The 25,792-nt window shown below is 40.9% G+C and overlaps 1 protein-coding gene and 1 long non-coding RNA gene across 8 annotated transcripts in view; one reads left to right on the forward strand and one right to left on the reverse strand.

Moving 5' to 3' along the window:
• The window catches only part of LOC142776131 (uncharacterized), a 79,754-nt gene that overhangs the window by 2,949 nt on the left and 51,013 nt on the right, over positions 1-25,792 (forward strand). Inside the window, exon 2 of the long non-coding RNA XR_012887331.1 lies at positions 25,220-25,266. This is a non-coding gene — a long non-coding RNA (uncharacterized LOC142776131). The remainder of the gene's footprint in view (positions 1-25,219; positions 25,267-25,792) is intronic.
• The window catches only part of MICU1 (Mitochondrial calcium uptake 1), an 84,548-nt gene that overhangs the window by 861 nt on the left and 57,895 nt on the right, over positions 1-25,792 (reverse strand). For 5 of the 7 annotated variants that reach the window (XM_075879196.1, XM_075879197.1, XM_075879195.1 and 2 more), the window contains 6 exons: positions 23,830-23,912; positions 17,670-17,864; positions 9,876-10,019; positions 7,093-7,170; positions 2,059-2,167; positions 398-487 (listed from right to left, as the gene is read on the reverse strand). In XM_075879196.1, the coding sequence (XP_075735311.1) occupies positions 398-487; positions 2,059-2,167; positions 7,093-7,170; positions 9,876-10,019; positions 17,670-17,864; positions 23,830-23,912 (699 nt within the window). The remainder of the gene's footprint in view (positions 1-397; positions 488-2,058; positions 2,168-7,092; positions 7,171-9,875; positions 10,020-17,669; positions 17,865-23,829; positions 23,913-25,792) is intronic. The other 2 variants (XM_037413983.2, XM_037413982.2) reach the window with 1 other exon arrangement.

Below are 25,792 nucleotides of genomic sequence, written 5' to 3' on the forward strand. Positions count from 1 at the left end.
ATTATGTACCATTGTGATGATCACACCTTTTTGAAGGCCCACGGCCACTTTAGTTGTCCGTGAATGGCACTTTCGTACCTTTGCACTTTTGTGCACTATTCGGATTGTCCGAATTTACCGAGTCATGGCCTCAAATATGACCGAACTAATAAGAGCCTGATGCCATTAAACAAAGCATATGCTGGCTGGGACCAGAGAACATGTCCAATTTATCAAACTGTCCAAATTAAAGCATTCCGAATTAACAAGCCTTTACTGTAGTCGACATTACCCAGAACAACACTCTCGGCATGCAAGTATCTGTTGTTCACTAAAATGTAAAGTTTTGAGACAATAAACACTCATTTTATAGTTAATGTAGATGTTAGTAGCATTTAAGACAACACGAAGCACTTACAGTTTTCATCGAACAGAGTGAAGATGACATCAATGACATAGTCTCTAAGGTCCACATGAGCAACAGTTCTGGCCACATGTTTCAGGGTAGCTTAAAAAAAAAAGGCATAGATTTTCATTGAGCACATAAACCCAACAAAGAAGAAAAAACAGTATGTACAAGACTTGTGTACATGATTTTTTAGCAGCCGTGGAAATTATGGCAATGTGCCAACATTTCGACAGTGCCAGTGAATACACGAAACAAAGATGCTTCTGTAACATCCCTGCAGTGAAAGTGTCAATGCAAGAAAACTGGAAACAGAATAACTATATGCATTGCTATGTATTTTCGAAATGAATTGTTACATTTATGTTGCGGACATCTTATTTTCACCAAGAAAGTTAAGCATTTTAGGATGACTTAAGACAGCACTTGTGAAACTTGTGTGTTGTAATATTAAGTAGGAAAATCCAAACAAGCAGGGGACAGAAGTCTAGATTGAAGAAGATGGAGCCTCAAAGTGATAAAAAATACACAAATGCTGTTGAGACCAGGGAATGTCGCTGGCTTCAGTAACATTCCGTGTTCCAGTTTTTCATCAATACTTAATGCTAGGAAATATAGACAACACCATGATTTCACAAGGTCTACTAATATGCTAATTCGTTAAGATGACATTTCTGCTCATTACATTAATACACACGAGTTGTGAAGGAAACATGAAAAACTATTTGGTTCATCTTTTCACATCATGCATAGGAATAGCCAAAGGATATTCCTATGTATGATGCAATTGCTATAGCCATGACTATACCTACTTTATACTCGCATGTGCCCTCCCCCTCATTTTTTCATCCTTCAGTGACCATTACACATTCTGCATAAATTGGTTGCCTGCCACCAGTTTCTTAGATTCAGGATTTATTTACAGTTCATAAATTTGTCTTTCAGTGGATGAGGCTGCAACTCTAGCTCATTGTGGCTGTCCGGCTGAAACAGACTGAAAGGCACTAGCTCTAGTTGCAGTAGTAAACTCTACCAAGTTTTTAATGCATTTGAACAACTTCTCCATAGATGATGTGTACAACAGACACGAGTTCCTATGCTTGAAACTTGGAATGTGTGATAAAAGCCCTAATCAAGCATACAGAATACTCTATAGTGGCAAAGGTTATGTAAGGGTGAAATCCCTCATTAACTCGTAACAGCAAAAGAATATACAAGTCAATTTATTATGACTTTCAATTTAAATTCATTATTTTCCATTCAATCTGTACAAAACAAACTGTTGGACCAGTCACCGAAGTTGACGCCTATAGTTTATGTACATGCAACAGCAAAAATAAGGTACAGACATTACTTACCTGCTTCATAGTGATACAACCTAAAGCAGTTAGGTGAATACATACACACAAAATGAAATAAATAGGAAACACATTGTACATAGAAGTAACATACATGTAACCCTTGTAAAGATTTTTGTGCTTATCAACCCGCTAGTAATAAGAGCCACAAAAATATATGCGCACAAAATGACTAAATATGCGACTAAATGGGTATTAAATTCTTTAAAAAAAAACTAGCTACTGCCAAGTCAGGTAAAACTTCTCTGAACCTACCTTCTGGCTGTAAAAGAGTTTTTGACAGTTTTATGAGCATTATTACAAATGCACACCTACCTTCATCAATGGAGGCTCCCGCAATGTGATAAAATGTCAATGCAGTGTCTACTTCTGTAATGTTGCTTAAGAAGTGGAAGAACTGGAGGTAGTCTTCAAGACTGATACCCTGTTTGAAATGCAAGGAAGCTATCATGTAGTATCGCACTCAGTATGAGCTACATTGAAGGAGTGCGTGCCAAGCGCACTCCTTCAATCACTGGTTGTACAGTGACACCGATCGTCATATGTTTTTTTACGTGTTCAGGGGAGGGTGTCGCTGTTCCTGTGAGTGCGCATCGCCTCTACTTGCTTTCACTCTCACCCTTGTTTTACCTTACGGTGATATCAGCTTGAAAAATGATGACTTCAAAGGTGAAACCAAGCAAGCAAGCTTGCTTGGTTTCACCTATGTGATATTATCTTTAAAACTGATAACTTAGAGCATGAATGCAAGCGATGGCAATTGGAGGGACAGCCAAGCTCTATCTATCGATAGCTAAATAATATGCTGCGATCGGCGCCACTGTACAACCTTGCAGTGTGCTCGGCCCCGCGCTTGCATGGTGTAGCTCATCCCGAGTGCATTACATTACATTAAACATAGCATTAAACAGTAAGTTTCACAGAAAGAAAGCTTCGCAGTTCAAAAATTTGCTCTGGTCAGGGAATCGAACCCAGGAACAATGCTTATTCAGGATGACATCTTGATATCCGGCAGAGGCGTCAGGGGGGAAAAAAGGTAGCTTGCACGATTTGTAACAAGCCTTACTGAAGTAGTATGAAAAGTATCAGCTGCTGTATCCAAAGGGACAAACAGGCAGTTAAGAACAAAAAAGTGAGTGAGAAATGTAAGAACATATAGTACACTTTTCAAAAATTTTTGGCATGATATTTGGAAGATTTCTTGCAAATGAATCCTCCTTACTGACAATTTATCAGCCTCTTTGATCTGACTACTGACTCTACTGCTGGCCTTAATCTGAACTTTATGGTCTCATTAATACTGCTAAGTAGCTGACATATTAGCGGTCAGAAGATGACAATGAGGAAGTGGTCTGTACCCTCTACCATGCATTGATGATGCCCTCAATTGCCTCCATGGCGCCACCTTCTTTTTATCTCTCGACCTACGATCTGGCTACTGGCAAATTGCTGTATATGACACGGACTGAGAAAAGACCGCCTTCGTTACCCCTGACGGTCTTTACCAGTTCAAAGTGATGCCCTTCGATTTCTGCAACGCTCCAGCGACGTTCGAGAGGATGGTGGACACGCTTTTACAAGGATTTAAATGGTCGACATGTTTGTGTTACCTGGACGACGTGATCATTTTCTTTGCTACCTTCGCAACCCACCTTGAACGCCTTTCGACTATTCTATCCATATTTTGACGGGCTGGCCTGCAGCTCTATTACTCCAAGTGCCACTTCGGTCTTTGTCAGATTACCGTGTTGGGTCACCTTGTTGGCTGCTGCCGGCGTACGACCAGACCCGGCGAAACTACGCGCTGTAACAAACTTCCCAGTCCCACGCTTTGTCCATGAGGTTTGCAGTTTCATGGGCCTCTGCTCCTACTTTCGCCGGTTCGTGAAAAACTGTGCAGCACTCGCACGGCCACTCACCGACCTTCTCAAACAAGACGTCCCATTTTGTTGGGGCCCTCTTCAAGCTGATGCCTTCACTCAGCTAATCACCGCTCTAATGGCACCTCCTATTCTTGCACATTTCGACCCCGATGCTCCTACAGAGTGCAAACAGACGCGAGTGGTCACGGAAATGGTGCAGTTTTGCCGCAAGTTCAGTGGGGCAACGATTGTGTAATCGCGTATGCAAACCGTCTGTTTTCAAAATCTGAACGCAATTACTCTATAACAGAACGGGAATGTCTAGCCCTTGTCTGGGCAGTTTCGAAATTTCGTCCTTGTATGGCCGCCCTTTCCGTGTCATCACAGATCATCACGCGCTCTGTTGGCTTTCTTCTCTGAAGGACCCCACTGGACGACCTGGCCATTGGGCATTACGCCTACAGGAGTGTTCCTACTCGGTTGCTTACAAGTTTGGACGTCTCCATCTGGACGCCGATTGCTTATCCTGTTACCCTGTTGATCAGTCCGACGAATCAGACATCGAGCCTAGCCTCAGCGTCATGTCAATGTCCCAGTTTCTTCACATTGGTGATGAACAACGTCGTGATGCTTCTCTGCGACAACTTATTGACCGTCTCGAATCTGCTCCGAACGACGCGTCGCTTCGCATGTACGTCCTCCTAAATGGCATGCTGTACCGCCGTAGCCTCCAGCCAGCTGGCCCTGAGCTCCTTCTTGTCGTGCCGAAACATTTGCGTTCAACCATGCAGCACGAGCTTCATGATGAGCCAACTGCTGGTCATCTGGGTGTATCTCGGACGTATGACCGCGTGCGTCGCCGCTTCTTTGGCGCGGTCTCGCCCGGTCCGTTCACCGTTACGTGTCCTCCTGCGATAAATGCCAACGTAGGAAGCGACCTGCTGCGCCCCCAACTGGACTTCTTCAACCAATCTTTATCCCAACCGAACCTTTCTTCTGTGTTGGTATAGATCTTCTCGGTTCTTTTCCAGAGTCGAAATTGGGCAACAAGTGGATCGCCGTTGCTATAGACTACGCAACTAGGTATACCGTCACTTGAGCACTCCCCACCAGCACCGCTACTGACGTTGCAGACTTTTTGCTCCACGATGTCATCCTACACCATGGCGCTCCTCGCCAATTACTCACGGATCACGGTCGCACATTTTTGTCCCGTGTAATTGACCATCTTCTGCGCTCTTCCCCGACGCAGCACAAGCTGACCACTTCCTACCATCCCCAAACAAATGGCCTTACCGAACGGCTAAATCGGACCCTCACGAACATGCTCGCGATGTATGTGTCCTCCGACCACCATGACTTGAACCTGGCGCTACCTCACGTGACCTACCTTCGCGTACAATTCTTCGCGCCACGACACCACTGTTTATTCACCCTTTTATTTGCCTTATGGCCGTGACCCGACGTTACCACTCGTCACCCTACTTCCAACCACTACAATGCCGTCAACCGAATATGCACGCGATGCTATTGCTCGTGCCGACCACGCACGCCAGATCGCCCGCTCTTGACTTTCGGCTTCGCAAGCCACCCAGAAAGCCATCTACGACAGCCGGCATGTTGGCGCTCACTTCTCACCCGGTTCTCTCATTCTCCTGTGGTGCCCGATTTGTCGAGTTGGCTTATCAGAGAAGTTCTTGTCTCGCTACATGGGTCCTTACCGTATCATCCGCCAGGTAACCGACGTCACCTATGAGATCATTCCTGCATCTGAGACCACAAGCCTGCCTGCGACCACACCCAGTGATGTTGTGCATGTCAGCAGGCTAAAACCTTACCACCTACCTACTGAAGACCATAGTTAATCTGCACCGAGACGGCGCTTTTACCGCCGGGGGGGGGGGGGGGGGGGTAATGCTACGTAGCTGACATATCAGCGGTCAGAAGACGACAACGAGGAAGTGGTCCGTTGGTTGTGCGTGCTGTCCTCCATCTAAATCGATGCTATACGCATCAGTTTCAATATAGATTCTAAATAAACAAACCTCGTGTAATTTTTATGTAACAATACCTACACCATATACCCCGCCAGATTATGCATAGCAACCTCAAATATATAGAGAACTGCATCGATTATGTTCCAGAAGTGTCAGCACTAGAGAAGCTATGCTTGCATAAACGTGCTAGGTCACAGTCGATTCTACACCTCCTATGAAAAGTACAAAATGTGTGCCATGCATTAAAGGAGTGGTATCACTGTGAGTGGCTTTGCATTCTGTTTTAGTTATTGACTCTACAGTGCATTGTGTGCACAAGGAGCTATGCCCAGTATGTTTTTCGCATTATTGTTCTAAGCTGTTACTTTGGCATGACCGTGAAATTAATCACTGCCACACTCCATCATATAATACATCCTGGGACCCAAGGGATAGGCACAACAATATTGCCATCCACCACCACATGGCACAACAGCGCTGTAAAAAGCATTCACTTTCTCTTTGTCACCACAGGAATGCAAAACCTTCCATCACTTGTCTCAAGCATATGTATTGTAAGAGTGTTTTCTCTTTTTAATATAAAAAGATAAGTGTTTTATACGCATTCTTAAACCTGCTAAGAGCCGATTTCAACCTGATTTGCTCAATGACAACAAGAGGTTTTTGTGTAGTTTGGGTTCTCACCTTTAGTGATACAATAAAAGCTCGTCAATTCAACTCCTTGGTGACATTTGGATATTTTAGGTGTTCTCTAGTCCCGTCAATCACATCTATTGTTGAATAACTTCGAAAGCTCACTATTTCGGTCGTTATTCATCGCAACATGGTTATTTTGTATGGCCCTTGGAACACACCAAGCACGAAATGCAGCAATAACGAGTTCCGTACTATTTGTTCGTAAATTTCATTTTTTGTAAACACTTACATTTTGTTGGTTCTTTCCATTATTGTTCTTTTTTTCTATATGCCCTACTTTATTATTTTCTCATCTTTTTTTTTTTACTCATTAACTGCTTCCTGCCACTTTATGCAGTTTATTGATATTGACAAATGACTAATAGGAGGTCCCCCTGACAGTTTTATAACTTCAGGACCTCCTCATGTACTAATGATGAATAAATAATTGAATTGAATTAAGTGGGCAACACAAAGGTGCGTAAACAACGGCTTTCGCGAACAACCAAAGTGGCTGCGGGCCTTCAGGACTGTCTAGTTTCCATCCATATTTGTGCATTTGCGAGCCAGGTTTATTCTGCTGTAGATGCAGTGCTCAGCTGTTTTGTTTCAACTCTTGATATATGTTGTAAATATGCCTCCAAAACTGCGTGGATGCTATGACTTTCTTTAGCGATCACAGTTTCATCCACAGCAGATGTGGCACTAAGAAGCCCCATTTTGACTCCTGGCAATGCGCACGCAATCTTAAAACACTGAAATAGGTTGAAGATATAGAGCTTCAGCCACAATCCACATGCTGGCATCAAACTCACTTGTTGCACTATTGCCAGCAATTCTTCCAATGAAAAATTTATCCTGATGTGCAGTAGTGGTGTTGGTGGCAGCGATACCTAATAAGGAATGGGTTCAAAGCACATTCCGGCTTAAGACAGGGAAGTCTTGAGCAGCAGTCACATAGAGAATGAAGTCGCGAATGATGAACTTAAGCTTTTAGTCTGCTTTATGCAAATTAAAGACTGTATTTACATACTTAAAGATGAACATATTCGATGGAGATCTGTCTGGCTGGGTAATAAGTCATACGAATGAAATAATCTCTCCAGCCACTTTTAGTCCAAAGTCTTTAATGTTACAATTAAAAACTAAAAACTGGCTCGACGTTTCGGGACCGAAGTGGTCCCGAAACGTCTTTATTTTTAATTTCAGTTTTTAGTCTGATTTTTGCATTAAAAACTTTGAAATGAAAGTGGCTGTGGAGTTTATTTTATTCGTACGGATTTACATATTCATCAAGACAATGAAAATGCCATAATGTAATAGGCATTTGTTTATTGCTTTCTTGATACGTTCGATAATACGGCACTCAGCTGATTCGGATATTTTTTCCAGTCTTGTGACATCCGAATTAACGAGCTTTTACCGCATACTAGCTTTGCCAAGTTGCCCATGTTTAGTAAGTGTTTTTAGGGCACTTCACTGAGGTATTCTTTAATATGACCACGTTAGCTTGAAGTGCTTCAATAATTCAATACTAATTATAACACTAACTTGTTTCTTTCATGAATTCTTTTAATGTGCATGAAACTTTAAAAGTTCAGAGCATATGCTAAGTGTTTAAATGCATTTGATTTTTCGTTACTTATATTTGGGTGTTGCTTTAACATTACTCCCAGTATTTGCACATCCTCAATACTCTGCTCTATCAAGTGAGTCTTCTATCAATGTTTGTCTCTTGTGTGAGCTATTTATGATTCCTGAAGGACTATAAATATGTTATGCTATATTTGATAGGAACTTATGAATGTTAAGCAAACATTATTCCTGCTGAACAGAATGTTTGTTTAATGCCAGCAGCTTTTCATTTCACGAAATTTTAGTTGTCCCAGCCTTACCAACTGCAGCTAACATTTCATTTTTTTTTTTTTGTAAAAGTAAGCATGGGCATGGCCACATTCATTACAGTTTATCCACCTATCACTGTTGGTATACAGCTGTATTTCCGTGTCTTTGCACACACACCACCATGTCATGTACATCAGCATAAACTGAGGGGATTAGAAGGAATGCAGGTAGTGCAGTGCCTCTTTGTTCCATCGTTTGTATTTGTTTTTATCACGCTCGTACATTGATGGTAATGAAAAGATCCGAGAGTTGTCCTTGATTGTACATCATGACTGACCCTATTGCCTTTGTGTTATGACTCAGCATACAAGCACATAAAAAAATGCTTGGAGCTGCGCTGTTCACATTTTTTTGTCGCTAGTATGCATGCATGGTAAAGAAACAATTGCAGTTTTTTGTTGCCTAATTAGCAAGAGAACAGAAGTACACTTCATTTGAGGCAGTGAAGTATATTTTGTTCATAAAGCATGCGTGCTACAATCCACACCGTGTAGTCATAACTTCAGCTACGCTGGACCAAATATGGCAGCAGGTCGGGCGATGGTGGTACTTTCCCGGTTACATAGACATTAGAGGGAAAAAATAGGGCTTTCTCTCCTTTCGTGTTTACGTCCCTGTTTTGTGCAGTACATTATGGAAGGAATAGGGGTGAGTGGGCCATCTGGTGTTACAGGTTTGTGTGTGTGATCACCGGAGGACATCGCACTATCAATGGCACTGTCACTTGCACTTAACTCAACCCATCATGATGACACAGTGACTCTACCCTGGAGACCCACATTATCAAGCTAGAACTTTCATAGTACTAGTGGCATACAGCAAATAAGCAGCTGACTGAAAGGAAGAGGGAGAGGGTGATCAAATGCATGTGATAAAAAAACTGAGGGTAAAACATAAATATAGAATGGACTAACATTCCGGTATTTTTTTTAACTTATTCTTTTTTAATTTTCTTGGCCAGGGCAATATCTATTTATTGGCCCAGCACAAACAATACAATCACGTATTGTCACCGGCCCAACACAAACTGCACAGCCACATAGCACCACCTTCTCCATTTTCGTGGGAGCAAGCTTTGTCATGTATAATCAAGATATCCCCCATTATACACTGCAAGCATCGTTGCTTAAAAGTGTGGGAAACATAGTGGCAGGTGTTTGGAAAAGCTCAAGGGCAAGCAGCATTTGAAGCAACATGGTGAGCATGTACTGGAATGATACGTGGTACCAATGTTTATGGCTATATTGTTTAGCCACTGATATTTAAGTATTGCAGGACATCCTGAAGGGGCAATTGTAAGTAAGTGGATGGGAAAGGAAAAAGGGTACCTTATAGACGCTTTTCCACAGCGGCGAACGGGTGCAGCCACGTTCGCCGCTGTGATCTAATGGCCTTCCCCTTTCCACCTTCACCGTCACCAACAGCCGGGGGGGGGGGGGGGATTGAATGCCAGTGGGGCCATCTAGTTTTGCTTGGAAAAAATAGCTGCGGAAAACGGTCTACATAGATATGACAGAAATCTCAAGTGCCTTGCAACACTGTGAAACAATGCATATAATATTTTTCAACATAGCATCAAAGTCTCGTATGAACCTAATAGCTTGAGTGGGTTTTCCTCAGGGTAACTTTTCATCCTAAAACAAACACGCAGAGAATTCAAGTTACTAACAAGCAAAAATGAAATATCACGTACCTCTGACTGGCCCTTGAACTTTTTTTTTATACGCTTGATCATACGAGACTTCTTTTTGTCATTGAGGCCAGCATAAGTCAACAGCAGATCAGCGAAGTCCCATTCTCTGATCATACCTTGTTCATCAGGATCTTTGCGCATAAACTGAAAGTTGGTGCAAAAATTTCAATGGTACAGCCGCCAAAGCACGGCAGCCAAGGTGGCCATCCAAAGTTCAGAGGTAAAAAGAAAAAAAAAAACTTCGCAAGCAAAGTTAAGCACCTACTTTTACAGGGTTCTTACAGGTTTTCAAGCAAAAATTTAAGGATATTCAAGGACTTTCCAGGACCTGTCACAGGTTTTTCAAGGAGTAAAAGTGGCACAAAATGTCGATATTTTTTCCCTCTAAACTTTCAAAATTGACTCATCTTTATTGCACTTATATAGTAAATGCATATCGCAATTATGACAAACGTTAGTCTAGTCTGCACTTATGCTCACTTTAGCTTTCACTAGCTTCACCGCTTGCAAAACAAGGAAGCCAGCACCAAAAAGCATTACGAGTCTCTCACCTCGTTTGCTTGTGGTTTGATGTAGTAAAACTTTATTCCCCCTTCAGTTTTGGAAAATGAACCCATATCAATGCCAAATCACTGTTTCGGAAATGGGAAGTTTGTCAGGTTGATGCCGATCCATACCTGCCAAGTTCAAGGATTCTGAATCTAGGATGGGGGCCGGGTGTTGCGCTGATTTATTTGCCCCCCTTTCTTTCTTGCACCAAAAAAAAACATCACGAGAAAACAGGGGTGAAGAATAAATATCGGCATTCCGCACTGGTGGACTGCGCAACGCCGACCCTGGGGTGTTCCTACTCTCGGGTAACCCACCAGCGTGGATGGCTGAACACCCGAGGGTAGGATTTCCTAACTACAGTAACAGGTGCGAGTCTCAAAGGGGGGCGAAGATACTTGTACCTCTCAAAATTTGGCGTCATCAAAAGAACTAGCAAAATCTATTTCTGTTAAAAGAACTCGCATATGTCTTCCTGGGGCACATGTGAACGGTCGGGACTGAGCATATCCAGCTGCCAGGAAAGCGCGGGTCGAGGTTTAGTTAAAGCTAACTCAAAACATTGCGCCAAAGTACCCACATCGACAGAAACAACATTACTAGATTCTTTGGACAGGAATGCCAAAACACTTTTAGCGTTTTTTTACATCTTTATCGCCTCCACCGCTGCATTATAGCCATGTGCCCTTGGCTAGTAATCGCATTGAAAGAAACAATGCATGTGCGCTGCCTGTGCAAGTGCCTTTGAAACTATGTCATTTTTTGCTATCTATGATCCCATCGGCTGCGATTTTGTCCGCAGCATTTATGAAAAGCAACGTCGCTTTAAGGGATTGAGCGTTCAAAGCGCGTTCACTTTTGGAGTTTGTCAGTTACGTCGTCGCCACACATGTCAAGAGCGACCGCAGTTTCGTCTATAGCGGTTGTGGCAAACTACAACCGTGGTTCTGACAGTGCTTGGGCTGGCCGCGCACGTGCTTCCGAAACTTCGACCACGCTGCTCTCGGCCTTCGTTCCATGGTTTCGGAACTAAAGTTTATACGACCCTCAGCTAAGAGGAAAAGAGCTCGGAACATTCGAGTTTTGGCCCAATGGGCGCTTAGATGAATGCCTCCTAAATTAGTTTACAACGAAGTGTGATGGGTTAGCAAAAGAACCTCTACTGGGCTGGGTTTTCGTCAATGCAGCTAGATCACGCACAGAAATTTCAATTTCTGGGAGATTTTCTTGACAACAGTACAAACATAAGAAGTGGTCGAAATCCGGGAGACTTGGCAAGTATGCCGACCTACCGCATAAAGGAGGCCGCAATGTAGATTGGGAGTGCTCGGGAAATTCAAGAATTTTCCAGGACCTGTACGCACCCTGTTTTAATTTTATTGGGAGATTTAGAATGGGATAAGCAATTTAAAAAGGGATATACAATTCAAAGATAATACAAAAGTCTGTATTGAAAATAGCTAAAGAAAAAAACTTAGGAATATCACTATTCAGGCCTGTTGATAGTGGCTGAAGAAACGGCCTGTACAAGAGCACACACCATACAATCAAATTCAGCTGTTTCAACTATAATAGGTCCAACAAAATTGGTAGAATTATCCAGGATGTACACTTAAGCAAGGTCCAGATTATATGCCAAAACATACCACTGGTTAGCTGTCTTTCATTTATTCAGTGAAAATTGCACAGAATGTCTTCACAGGGTTCATGTAGCTCGTTATAAATCTTGAGAAGCCTAGATTTCGAAAAGTACATTTTCAAGGCCACTTAAGGTCCAGAACTAGTATTCTGCCCATGATACCTTTAAAATTTCAAAGCAGCACAGACTAAAATTCACAGGGCGACCGGCTTTTTTTTTGTTGTAGGTTAGCATTGTTGAAACAAACTTTTCGTTTTAGAAACAATACACCATGCGAGTGTGCATGTAGTCTGTCTGTGCACATTTTTTCCTATCATTAATTTCACTCCTCATTCGTCAGTTCATCTTGTCTCGCTTTCTCTTTACCTATCTCCTTACAACTTCACTCTTGTCTCTGGCATTTATGCTGCTTTTTTTCCTTGTCAAGCAAGTGATGCATGTAGTTAGTACACTGTAACGCTATTGCATTAAAACATCTGTAACCTATAGTCATGAGCTTGCTTTCATTTTGACATGTATATGCGCCACCCATGTGCATGAAAAAGTGAAATAAACAGTTGCGCTGTTACGTACCAGATGAAACAACTGGTGGCAGTGGTTTATTGTTCTCGTTAATGCTACTACAGGAGCACTATTGCATGCTTTCTTTATTTAATTATTGATAGAACAGATGACACCGATCATCTCTTTGCAACTTCCTTGCTTGTCCTGCTCAGATAATCGCTGCGCTCAAGATGATACTGATCATCTCCTTGCAACTTCCTTGCTTGTCCTGCTCAGATAATCGCTGCGTTCATTTTCTGCGTCTTTGAGTTTCAGCTGCATGCCATATTTCACGTGAATGTCTGTCTGGCCTGCATCGCCAGGACCACATACCTTGTGAGACTCAATGTTTGGTACATGTGCACAGATTTTTCACTTGAGCACAAGTGGCTTAGCAGCAAAAATGATGCCGAGGTACATTTTAGGTGTCTTTATGTTGAAATTTGAGGTTTCAAAGGACTGAAAAACAATTTTCTCGATTTTATAAGCTCCCCGACTTCACGTGGTAATATGAGCATGGTGATGACGACCTTAAATTAGGTTTCACCTGTATATATGTGTAAGTTTGATGAATTTAGTTAGTATTTGCAACATTGATATACTAAAAAAATCCTCATTTGGATGCAGTTTTTCAGTACTTGAAAAATGTGAGTTGTGTGACAGGCCTTAGAAATTCCTTGAATATTCATGAATGTCCTTCTTTAAACCTGTACAAACCCTGCTTTAATTTTGTTAGAAAACAACCACACCAATAAGTGTTTAGGTTCTTCAATTAATAACAACTTATTTACTTATCCATTTTAACCTCCCTAAGATGCCACATTATCTCTTCCTACAAAGGATCTCAACAAATTGTTCTCTATACAACACATTTGGTATTCTGCATTTATCAAATTAATTCGCAATGATGATAAATGAGGCGGTGGCCTACAAAACGACTATGCTAGTTGCCATGTTCTGTTCTATATTTATCATGGAAACTAAGCTGCTGGTGGCCATTCTAATGCACTTTTCAGCTTGCCATTCTTACAATCACGAAAAAATAGCAGAAGCAACATAACACTCCGTGTTTAGCCCTTAAAACAATTAGAACTTACTTGAATTACTGTCATGCCTGTTACCATGCAAGGGCTGCCTCATGCTTAAATTACAGTTTTACTGTTACTGTCAGCAGAAAAATGAAATGCTACGAAGCCACATGGCAATACTGCTACATAGTAGCTGATAATTGCGGTGGTTAGCATTTCCCACACTTGAGAAACTACTTTATTCTTCATAAAGAATGGAAAAACAAATAAAAGGCAGTCATACACATGCAAGTAAATGGTGATGATAATTAATAGATTTTCATGGTACAAATGCCACTTCTGGCCAAAGAACGACAGACACAAGGTAATGATAAGATCACAATACATGAAACATAGTCCTAAAGAACTCTAAATATTTAAAGCTCCTGTATTTATGCGTAGGATATACCACATGTTATATAAGTGTGACGACAAATGAAGTGTGCAAAGTAATCATTTCCCAAAATTAATGCCTCACACTAACCTTTGGCCACAGGTGCTGGGAAACAGATGCTTTTAACTACTGCTGTAATAGCACTGGCCTTATAAGAGGCTACAGAGACTGTGCTTCATATTGAGGAGCATAGCGAGATACTTTTCTTGGGTGCGGCAGTTGGGCGTGAAGGGGACTGAACCCCCCTCCCCTATATAAGCCAATTGGATATAACATACTGCACAGAGATTTCTCTTTAAAAAATTAGAGCTAATTTTCAATTAAAATGTATGTTATTACCAAAAAACTTAGTGCAGCTAGCTGTAAGTCTTGCAAGGTCGGGTCGCAGCTGAGCTGCTGGGCGCCTAGCTGTCCGGCTTGTTTGGGCTTTTACCCTCTCATCTCTCTTTCCAACCATTGGCTATACAATACTATACATAGCTTTTTTTTATGTATGTGCTCCTTTGCACCTTTCTCTCATTGACCATTTTGCTTTGTTCTTTTCTCTATCTCTGCAATCGTTCTTTTGCCTTGTTCTCTCTTTCCTTTCTCTTGCTCTCTCTGTACTGGTTCTCCCATCCCTTTCCCACCACCTTGCTATATTATTATTTATTTTATTTAGTACATACTGCGAACCATAAATGGTCCAAGCAGGAAGGGCACATCACATAAAAAAAACAGGAATAACATGCACCATACATAATGCAATTCACTCTACTTAATTCACAATGAATGGGGATCACATAATTTGTTCCAATCAGACACTGTCCGTGGAAAGAAAGAATACATAAAGATATCAGTTCTCGCGAAATATGGGGTAAGCATATTGGGATGGTGATGTCGGGTCTGCCTAGTTGATAGGAAAGATAGATACAGTGATGAATCAATGGCGAGTTTATTGTTAAGTAACAAGAAAAGGAAATCAAGCCGTTGTTTGAGTCTGCACGAAGCAAGTGGCTGAATGTCATTTGCAGTCATTAGTGCAGAGGGTGAATCAGGTGGTAAGTATTTGTTGTATATAAAACGAACTGCTTTCCTTTGAACCCACTCAATTTTATCAATATTAAACTTAGTGTAAGGATCCCATACTGTGCTGGCGTATTCTAATTTAGGTCTTACAAAATAAAAATAACTAAGAAGCTTTACATTTGGAGGGCAGTTACGCAGTTTATGTCTTAAAAAGCCGAGTTTTCGGAGGGCAGCTGAACATATGTTGTCTATGTGGACGTTCCAAGATAAATTGTTAGTTATGGTCAAGCCCAAATATTTATAGCTAGTGACCTCTCTCAGGGATGGCGGCCCTAGTTTGTAGATATAGTCTAGCGGATTTTTTCGACGTGTCAGACGCATACAGACACTTTTGTCTACGTTGAGGGTCATTCCCCATTCATTACACCACTGATCTATATTGGAAAGATTTGTGTTAAGTTCATTTTGATCATGAACAGAGTAAATATCACGAAACAAAACACAATCATCGGCAAATAATCTCATTTGTACTGTAGGTGTTATGACATTTACAATATCGTTGATATAAATGAGAAAAAGCAATGGCCCCAGTACACTTCCCTGGGGCACACCTGATGAGACATGAAGAGATGGTGAACGGTGGTCATTAATGGCAACAAACTGTGACCGGTTAGTAAGATCTTCGGCAATCCAGTTTACGAGAATGTCTGGAAGGCCAATCCGCTTAAGTTTTTGAATCAGTTTATCGTGAGGTACTCTGTCAAACGCTTTACTGAAATCTAAGAAAATTATGTCAGTTTGCCTATGGTTATCAAGATTTAGTGCAAATGAGTGGATTACTGTAACCAATTGCGTTACTGTTGAATATCCCTTTCTAAACCCGTGTTGAAATTGTGTCAAAATAGAATGTTGGTCCAAAAAATTTACTATTTGGGTGGCAATAATATGTTCAATTAATTTACAGCAGAATGACGTTAGAGATATAGAACGATAATTTTGAGGAGAAAGACGGTTCCCTTTTTTGAATACGGGACTAATGCGAGCGGCCTTCCAGTCACCTGGTAGCTTGGATGACAACAATGAAACACAAAACATTTTTTTATACTATACTATACTCTACAAAGCTATGCTATGCTCTGCTAGCACGCAATGCTCGCCTTCAGATTGCAGGTAAATGAGTTCAAGAAATATTTTTTTTCCCAGGAATAGCTCTTTCTTTCTATCTCTCTCTCTCTTTCTACTAATTCTCTTGCCCATTTGAGTTGCTGCATAACACACTGGACAATTCACTGCACATGTTCAGAGAGAGAAACAGAAGAAGACAAAGAGAGCATGTGCCGTTCGTTATAATTTTTTTATCCATGACACATGACCAACCTCAAGCATAACAGCTCTGCTGTAAAAAAATTGCTGGATGCAGAGGAATATGCTGACAGTACAGTGAATTTCCACAAAAAGCATTCATCATCTTGACACATTTACTAGAAATAAATGGTCAACCACTGAGGAGTGGTTTCTCAGCAGTTGACATGGAAGTGTGTGCCATACTTATATATTTTTATTCGGTAGAAGATGGCTTCGATTTGCCACAAATTCATAACAGGTACCCATGTTTAAAAGTTTAATGATATAAAGTATACTAAATATTTCTGTCTCCTGTGAGTGCTGCAAACAGCTTTTATGTTTATGGCAAGAATAATTATAGAGCCATTCCTGGCTTCCATTCCCTTGATTGATATGTGGAGTTTAAAGTCCCAAAACCACCATATGATTATGAGAGATGCCGTAGTGGAGGACTCTGAAAATTTCGACCACCTGGGGTTCTTTAGCGTGCACCCAAATCTGAGCACATGGGCCTACAGCATTTTCCCCTCCATCGAAAATGCAGCTGCCGCAGCTGGACTTCAATCCCGGGACCTGCGGGTCAGTAGCCGAGTACCTTAGCCACTAGAACGCCGCGGCAGGGTTGGCTTCCATTCCCATATATAATTGCAAGTGACAAGCTATGAGGTGCAGCTGCATTAACTAGCAACTCTATTATTTATCATATACAGGCATTATTACATAACCAGAGCAATTACAGAAGAAGGTTGAGCTGCTCAACAGTAGTGCCAACAGGGTAGACAGGATGAAACTTGTGGGAATCCAAGGCATGCCCACCACAAATGCACAGAAAGCACCAAGGTAGTGCAGCAACAGAAACATGTTTTCTTTCATGTATAGTAGAAACGTTCTGCATTTTTTATGCAAAAAAGTGGCACAGCAGAGCAACATATCAAAATCAACACAGAAAGTGCATTTAATCATCAAATAACCAGCCTAAACTGCTTGCACCAAAGCACTACTGTACAGGGGTCAAGGCACACCACCAACTGCTTATCTCCATTAATGCAGCAACAGTGCCATTTATAAATGGTTCAATCATGTAGCCGATCTGCCAACTACAAAAATATAAATGGTTGACATAAATAGATGGGAGTGCAGCAGCAAAAGATATGTGAGGCCATGTGTACCTCAAGGAAAAAAGTTCTCATCATGACCCAGAATTACAGAATTTAGAGAAACACAAGTCTACAAATGTTCTATGTACTCACCTCAAGAGTAAGGATTTCGGTCTGCAACTGCCGTTGAAAGTTCAGAAACTTTTCCACTGTGAGCTTTTTATCAAGCTTGGGGCCAAAAAAGTAGTTGCACAGCGCGCTGCTCACTCCCCTATAGATGCTGCCTGTTGTCTGGTGGTCTCTATGCCGCATGCCAAAGCTGGTTTGGTGCCTGATTATTGTCTGCACCTGCATTCAAGTACAAGAGAACCGTTATGCATGCCTTGGACATCCAGCAAGCTATGCAACATAAATATTTTTAAATACTTACAACAAATAGTGTGCTAAGTAATGAACAGTAATCTTTATACCAATGCATACAGCATCATCATCATCACTTCTGTAATTGGCATTGTAGTGAATGGAGACTAACAGTCTAAAAAATGCCAAACTACACGTCCAACAACTGCATCATGCTCACTGGCCTATGTGTAAGCAGTTTGCCATTAACATGTGATCACCACATACAGTTTTTGTGAGACATCCAGTTTTCACATTCATGACCAAAACCACATAGCACTTAATGTATGAGGCTTATTGTATTAATGGGTACGCTTTTTGATGTGTGCGTGCATGCGCGCGCGCGCGTGCGTGTGTGTGCGTGTGCGTGTGCGTGTGCGTGTGTGTGTGTGTGTGTGTGTGTGTGTGTGTGTGTGTGTGTGTGTGTGTGTGTGTGTGTGTGTGTGTTCAAGCAGCCAGACAGTAGCTTGAGATTTCCTTTCCAATAGCAAATGATGTCTGGTGTCACGTGGAGGAAATTTTTGGTAAATGTTGGGCATACCAAGGTTACTAAGAAAGTTAAAAACACCCAGCACTATCGTTTGTCATGCTTCTCCGAATGATTGCTGAAGTACTCCCAGCTTGAGACACTAATGATGAACAAGGAAGTGGAATAGCACATGAAACTGCTTTAACTTTCATGTCATATTAATGAGAATTAATAGACAGTAATGCCATGAAAAGTGTAGGGGATATTATTTGTAGTATTTATGATACACACCTGAGAAAAGTGAAGTGGACATACAGATCAATTTGTGCCTGCAGGGACCAAATCTGCCAGATCTTTTCAACCACCATTTTACTTTCTTGACATTTATATTGTAATTAATACTAATACCAACCCCTATAATTTTCTTACAAAGAAAAACAAGCCCTTAAAATTCCCTTTCTTTCATTTTAACTTCTGTCACATAGACAGGATTTCCACCACCAAACACAAAGCAACCATTGCAAATTAGCAATTTGATTTATTGATATGTGACGTTTAACGTCCCAAAACCACCATATGATTACGAGAGACGCTGTAGTGGAAGGCTCCGCAAATTTTAGAGGACAAAAATTGATATGACAATGCAAGAAAAAAGACATTGAAATGTTGTGAAATGTTGTCAAGCACCGAAACCACGAAGTGAGGTAAACTGCCAAAGCTAGCATGAGACCTCTCCTCCAATAGTTTATTAATATTTGGTAATAAAAAATTTTTTTATGAATTTACCCTACAATACCCCTTAAGTGCATAGGTATCATTCTCAGCTTTGCAATACAACTGGAAGAACACTTTGTTTGTTGCACACAACAATCATCATAAATGTACAAAGTATATACAGGTGCAACACTAACAATTCATCTGCACTCTCTAGACGTACAACAAAAAAAAAACTCCTTGGGGCTTAACGATAAGTGTTTCATTATAATTAAAATAGTTTGGACAAACAAAATAAATACTCTACTGCACAGAATCACTTGCACATGTAGCAAAGTGAATTATAAGCAACTTCTGCAGCATTTTTCATTTATACTACATTTTTCAAGCTGAATGGAAACAAAAGTCTGACTCACTGTAACCAAAATGTTAGACCAACTATAACTGTAATAAAGCAATGGCCATGTAAATGTCTTACAGTGTTTCATTCAAAAGTTTGTTTTATTGGTATTCATGTATGACTGTATAGTTATTGCCTTTTACTAGGCTTGTGGTCAATTGTGGTCAATTGTTGAGTAGCCTGTTCGAAATCCTGCTTGTTCCTTTGGTTCTGCGGTAATATCCGCAGAGCCGAACCACGAGATTGAAGTAACTAGAAGAATAAGAATGGGGTGGAGCACATTCGGCAAGCACTCTCAAATTATGACAGGTAGATTGCCACTATCCCTCAAGAGGAAGGTATATAACAGCTGTATCTTGCCGGTACTTAGCTACGGAGCAGAAACCTGGAGACTTACAAAGAGGGTTCAGCTTAAATTGAGGACGACGCAGCGAGCAATGGAAAGAAAAATGGTAGGTGTAACCTTAAGAGACAAGAAGAGAGCAGAGTGGATTAGGGAAAAAACGGGGGTTAAGGATATCATAGCTGAAATCAAGAAGAAGAAATGGACATGGGCAGGGCATGTAGCGTGTAGACAGGATAACCGCTGGTCATTAAGGGTAACTGACTGGATTCCCAGAGAAGGGAAGCGAGTTAGGGGGAGACAGAAGGTTAGGTGGGCAGATGAGATTAAGAAGTTTGCGGGTATAAATTGGCAGCAGCAAGCACAGGACCGGGTTAACTGGCGGAACATGGGAGAGGCCTTTGTCCTGCAGTGAACGTAGTCAGGCTAATGATGATGATGATGATGAATCCGCACGTAACCACCTGTAAAAGTGGTTTCACAGCAGTGTAGAAGTGCTAAGCCGTAAAAACACCTATAAAAAAAACCTCTCTTTGCGGCGAAGCCTCCCTTCGAATTTTGAAGGGCCCTGCAACGTTCTTTGAGCATGGTCAGAAAACGCAGCCGATCGATAGTCGAGGCTACCGAAAACATGCGAGCCAAATATTAGAGCGCAGCAGCGACCTGAAATTCACAGTAAATTATCAAAGTCAGCTCGAAATTGCTCTCTTTTCTTGGCAAATGACGCCACTAGCTCAAAATCACTCATCACAGCCATTGTAGCAGCCATGTGCTGATTTGAATATGACGCTTGGTCATTCGTGGGGCCGCCACGGGAGGCCGCCACTTGTCCACGGTTACGTGTGCAGTCGCACTGAAAAGCCATGTATTCGAAGGGGAAAAAAAAAAGTGCTCAAGGTCATGGGCCACGCATGACGTATTTTCTTTCCCCGTGCCATTCCTCCCTGCTTAGCTTCCAGCGCTTTCATCGGGATGAAAAGAGAGAATGCAACTGCAGTGTACAATTGGTTTTTGCAACTCCGCTCATATTGAACGGATTATAAACATTTTTGCGACGGTGAATTCATGAGGCCATAAGGTTCTTTAGTGAATCCATTGCATGGCTACTTGAAGAATTGTTGCAGGGCTGCTTTGAATGAACATATTACCCTCACATTAATTCATTGCTTTATTAAGCTTAAAAGCATGTAACGACGGCCTATATGCTCTAAGTATAATAAATTTTTAGATGTTACGTATTTTATAGGTCATCACTCGCATCCTACTGAAAGTCAAATCTTTCTACTATTCAAAGTTGTTTCGACTTTCTTTGAATGAAAAAAAAATATATATGCGTTTGCCTATAGGCTCTATATTAATTTTAAAAATATTATGCAGGTTAGGTACTGATAAATATGTCCATTTTTATTTGTCATATATACCATTCGATACGAAATTATTCAACCAAAACCACTATTCGCTTCGAACCTAAAATTCACTATTTGCACAAGCCTAGGCCTACAAACTTGTGATTGCAGTAGTCTTTAGACTTTGCGTAAGGGCCCCCCATCCCTATTGCATTTTCACTGCTCCAAGAGATTTCAAGTATAATGACAAAGCAATTTTTTTTTCACTCCCTCTCATTTTATAACATTTTGCAATAAAAGTGTTGCTCCTTTGCTTCCCCTGTCATAACCAACACCTGCTCTGGTTGGGTAGTGTGGTTCAAACAGCATGCTCAAAACTACAAGCAAACTCATCGTCTGATGACAAAATTTATTTGATGACTAAAGACCACGCTGATGTTATGTGCAAAGGAATAGTTGCAGTTCCTCTTTCAATCTCTTAATATGTTTGAACAGCGTGACTGGATTCAGAGAAGAAAATGAACACACACACACTCTATCCATATACAGTCGCGCTGTTCAAACTCCTTATGATCGTACACCAACTAGTCCACCAACACACTTTGCCCAATCTCCAACTCAGCCTGTCATTTTCACAGATTAATATGAGCACTTTCCCTATCCTCATAATCCTGCTATTTAGATTCGTGAAACGGTGCCTGTAGCAATTATCAAAAAAGTGCATGCACACCATTAAAAATGAAGAAATATCATGGTGGCACTGATACCCTTCTTACACATCTGCTATCAAAAGAGGTAGGATTGAGTTTGATGTAAAACTAGTGTCTCATCCAGCTAGTAGTCTTGGACAGTTATAGCCTTAAATAGTATGTGTGAACATCCTTAACTAATATCCACAGTGATAAAGGAAAAAGGCATTGACACACCACTTATTTTGTTTTCTGTCTTGTCAAGAGTTCTGTGCTGATAACATGAGAAAGTGGCTTTGATCAATCAGTTCACCTGTTAGTTCTCATTAATATTGTGTCTAACAAAAAAAATATGAGCCCCTAAATTTTCACTTCTTTTTTTTTTACCAATCAGCCAGTACATGGCTGATAGGTTAAATACAGTGGAATGTGTGGTGTATTTTCCATACATACTTATGCAGACATACACACACAGTTAATTCGTACAGTAATGTTGCACTGAATACAGGCGGCATTCTTTTTAACCTCTTTAAAGAGGGTGTTTGTTGGTTGTAATAAAAAAACCTATAATGAAAAAAAGCCAACTAAATGGTGCAGACTAAACAATGTGATGCTGCTACGAGAATTGAGCAAAAAATGAAGTAGCAGTTAGTGCAGAATCATTAACATTCTTGGACCAAAAATGCATCAGCAAATGTACTATAGGCATCAAATGAAACACGAACAGCGAAACACGTGCCCAAGCATTAGCAATGGTATAGTGTGCTCCGTCCAGTCATCACCATTGACAGGTGCGCACATCCATTTTGACAGCACTGCGCAATGCCCCTATAAGGCAATATGTTTTTGCTTTCGTTCTAGTTCTGATATGGTGATGATAGGGGTCGGTGTGGCCATGCCGAGCACATTTGGTGATCGCACTTTTTTTTTTGTGCCTTCGTTTTGATTATCAGAACTACAACAGAAGCAAGAATATCGTACTCTAGGCGAATCGCGCAGAGCTGCAAGACCAGATGCGCGGAGCGGACCTGTCTAGGGCGTGACTGGAGGGCACACACTATACTTTCTCTACTGCTTGCTGCACGTGCCGAGCTGTATGCATTCTATTTAATGACAATTGCAGAATACATGTGGGAATTCACAGAATAAGAATACTGTTTACTGTGCACATACAGCTGGTCAGAGCACAAGCACCTAGTGCCACCTGCTAGCAAAAGCAATCACCTTGCCGCTTCTGCCAGCAGCCGCTACAAGGCAGTTGCTACTGGAAGACTGAGAGTTGCCAGCTTGGCTTATAAAAAGTGGATTTGGGCTTTTTTCAATGAATCATTTAAAGAAATTTTCAATCGAGTATGGTGTTTTGGGGGGCTTATCAGTATTTTTCATATGAATATATTTATTTTAGTGATCACTTTTACTGATAGCATGTTTACTGTTCACTATAAGCACATTTGTCAATGACTTCGAGTAGTTGAGAGTTGAAGTCAAACAAACCGTGGAATCAACAAGTGACAACAATTGTCCGCTGGTAAATGTGAATTCAATCAAATGGAGACTACCCTAGAGACAATGTTGAAATGCAAATAACTGCTTTCGTTGTACTTTCTCATATTTTCACAGTACAAAACAAAGTGATTTCTTCAATTACCCATTGTATTCCATTGTTTTTATTATAATTAAAAATATTTTTAAAATCATTAAGTTTCTGTTCTTCTTGGGCTTCTTTTGTGATTTGATTTTTAGCTCGGTAACATCTGGCAACTCTGAAACCTGTAGAAGCTGGACTACTCTGTTTACAGCCACCTAGAAGGCCTAATCTACATCACTTTACGAGCGTTTGAGTGATCGTTTGAGTGATCACTTCTGTCTGTCTTTACTTCATGCTCTTGATGAAAGGTTAAATAAAAATCAGTTAACATGAACAAGAAAAAGAAAATACAGCGCACAGGCTACCTTTTCGAACTCATCGTAGTCTACGTTGCCATCTCCGTTGAGGTCAAACATCCGAAATGCAATCTCAAACTGACGTTTTGATGCTGAAAATAAACAAGTTTGCAAAAATGACCATTTTATACTTGCAGCACTCCCATCATATGTATACCAGAATCAAATTCACATAGAGATCAGCCTATGCGTAGGTCGTTCAATCATTGTTAACTTGTCTGGCAAAATTCGCACCTCTTACAAATAAAACGACAATTATCTACACTACAATAAGGATAAAAAAGAAATATACACAAACATAAAAAGCCTAATAAAAAAATCAATCTAAAAAATGCACTCTTCTTTTTTGAGACAATGAAAGAGGTCAAATAATACCAACTTTTACATCGAGTTATATTTTTTACTAAACCAATAATGATCGTTGGGATTTTACGTCCCAAAGCCACGATACAATTATGAGACGCCGTAGTGGACCGTTCTGGAAATTTCGACCACAGTTCTTCAATGACTGCATCTAAGCTTAGCATAAGACGCTCTAGCACCTTGCCTCCATCAAGTGCAGCCGTCACCCAGGGGATTCAATCCCATGATAATCGGGTCAGCATTCAAGCTTCTCAACTACTAAAACACCACAGCGAGCATACAAAACAAATACTGGATGTTACATTTTACTTCTCAGTGCCCCAGAATAGTTTGTTTCCATGCTGATGTTGTTCCAACAAAAGAAATAATTAATATTACCACAGCCTAAAAACGTTGACGGTAGGTGATGCTAGTCAATTTCACTAATAAAACCACGATCTGCGATTCAACAAGAAACTATAGTGATGAAAACACTTCTAACAAACAGAGTTTTTGTGTTTTGACAGGCTTTCAAATAGTATCACTGAGTACTGCATGAGAACACTTCCCTAAGAAAAGATCAAATGATATTACCCAACAACACTGCTCTACGGTGGTTGACACAGGATTTCACAGCTGATTCAATGCTAAGAAACAGCATGGTAAGACTTCATACTAACGTTCATTCAAATTCGCACAAAGATAAAGTGCTGTTAGCCAACACACAATACTACGTGCAAATGCAATCCTACACACGTAAAAAAAGCATGAACTTCTTTCCAGTAAATTTATCAATGCAATAAAGTACTGATACTGGCAGCATAAAAATTAGTCCAATGTAAAATAATGTGTGGCAGCAAGAAAGCACATGTACCAAACTTATTTCGGCATAACATACCCAACAGGTGCTCAAAAATATTTTATACATACACACTATTTTACACTTGTTAAATTGCAGTGTTTCATACTATGGACAATATTAGTGACAAAAGAGAATCTTGAAAATCTTTAATGAAAAGTTATTTTATATTGTTGTCTTCGTCTTTCTCGTACCCAGCGCCTCCATCAATGTCGCAACGTGAAGACAAAGATCGCATCGAACAGGTAAACAAAGCAGCCACAGATCAGCCTTTTCATTGTCGTGTGCCAGAGCGTTTCTCTACTTTCTTGGTATTACCATCAGTATAAAGCATGCAGATGCGTGTCTGTGCTATTGTCGTCTTTCTCATAGCACGCATGCAACAATATTCTCCTTTTTATCAGCAATTTTGACATGTTAAGTTCTAGTCGTACTCATTACTCAATAGGATTTCATTGTGTAACTGAAATTAATATAGCTAATTTCTTTTTGTTTTCTATATAGAGTCACGATGAGTCAGAAGTACTGGGGGGGTTTATTAAACCACTGAGTAGCTAGCTCCAGAACGATGCGTCAGTCGTGGCTGGCTCTCGAGCAGAGAAGACGCACGCGATCTTCTTTTTTCTTCAGATTGAGAGCCGCTCTTGCTGGTGACCCACTACGAGCGGGTGGCATTATGCCTTGCCATCGACCCATTCCATGCGGGTGGAATTACCCCCCCCCCCCCCCCTTCTTTTGAAAAGAAAAAAAAAGTACATAGCATCACCCCAA

The sequence above is a fragment of the Rhipicephalus microplus genome, chromosome X (genome assembly GCF_043290135.1).
Source record: "Rhipicephalus microplus isolate Deutch F79 chromosome X, USDA_Rmic, whole genome shotgun sequence".
Classification (NCBI taxonomy): Eukaryota; Metazoa; Arthropoda; class Arachnida; order Ixodida; family Ixodidae; genus Rhipicephalus; species Rhipicephalus microplus.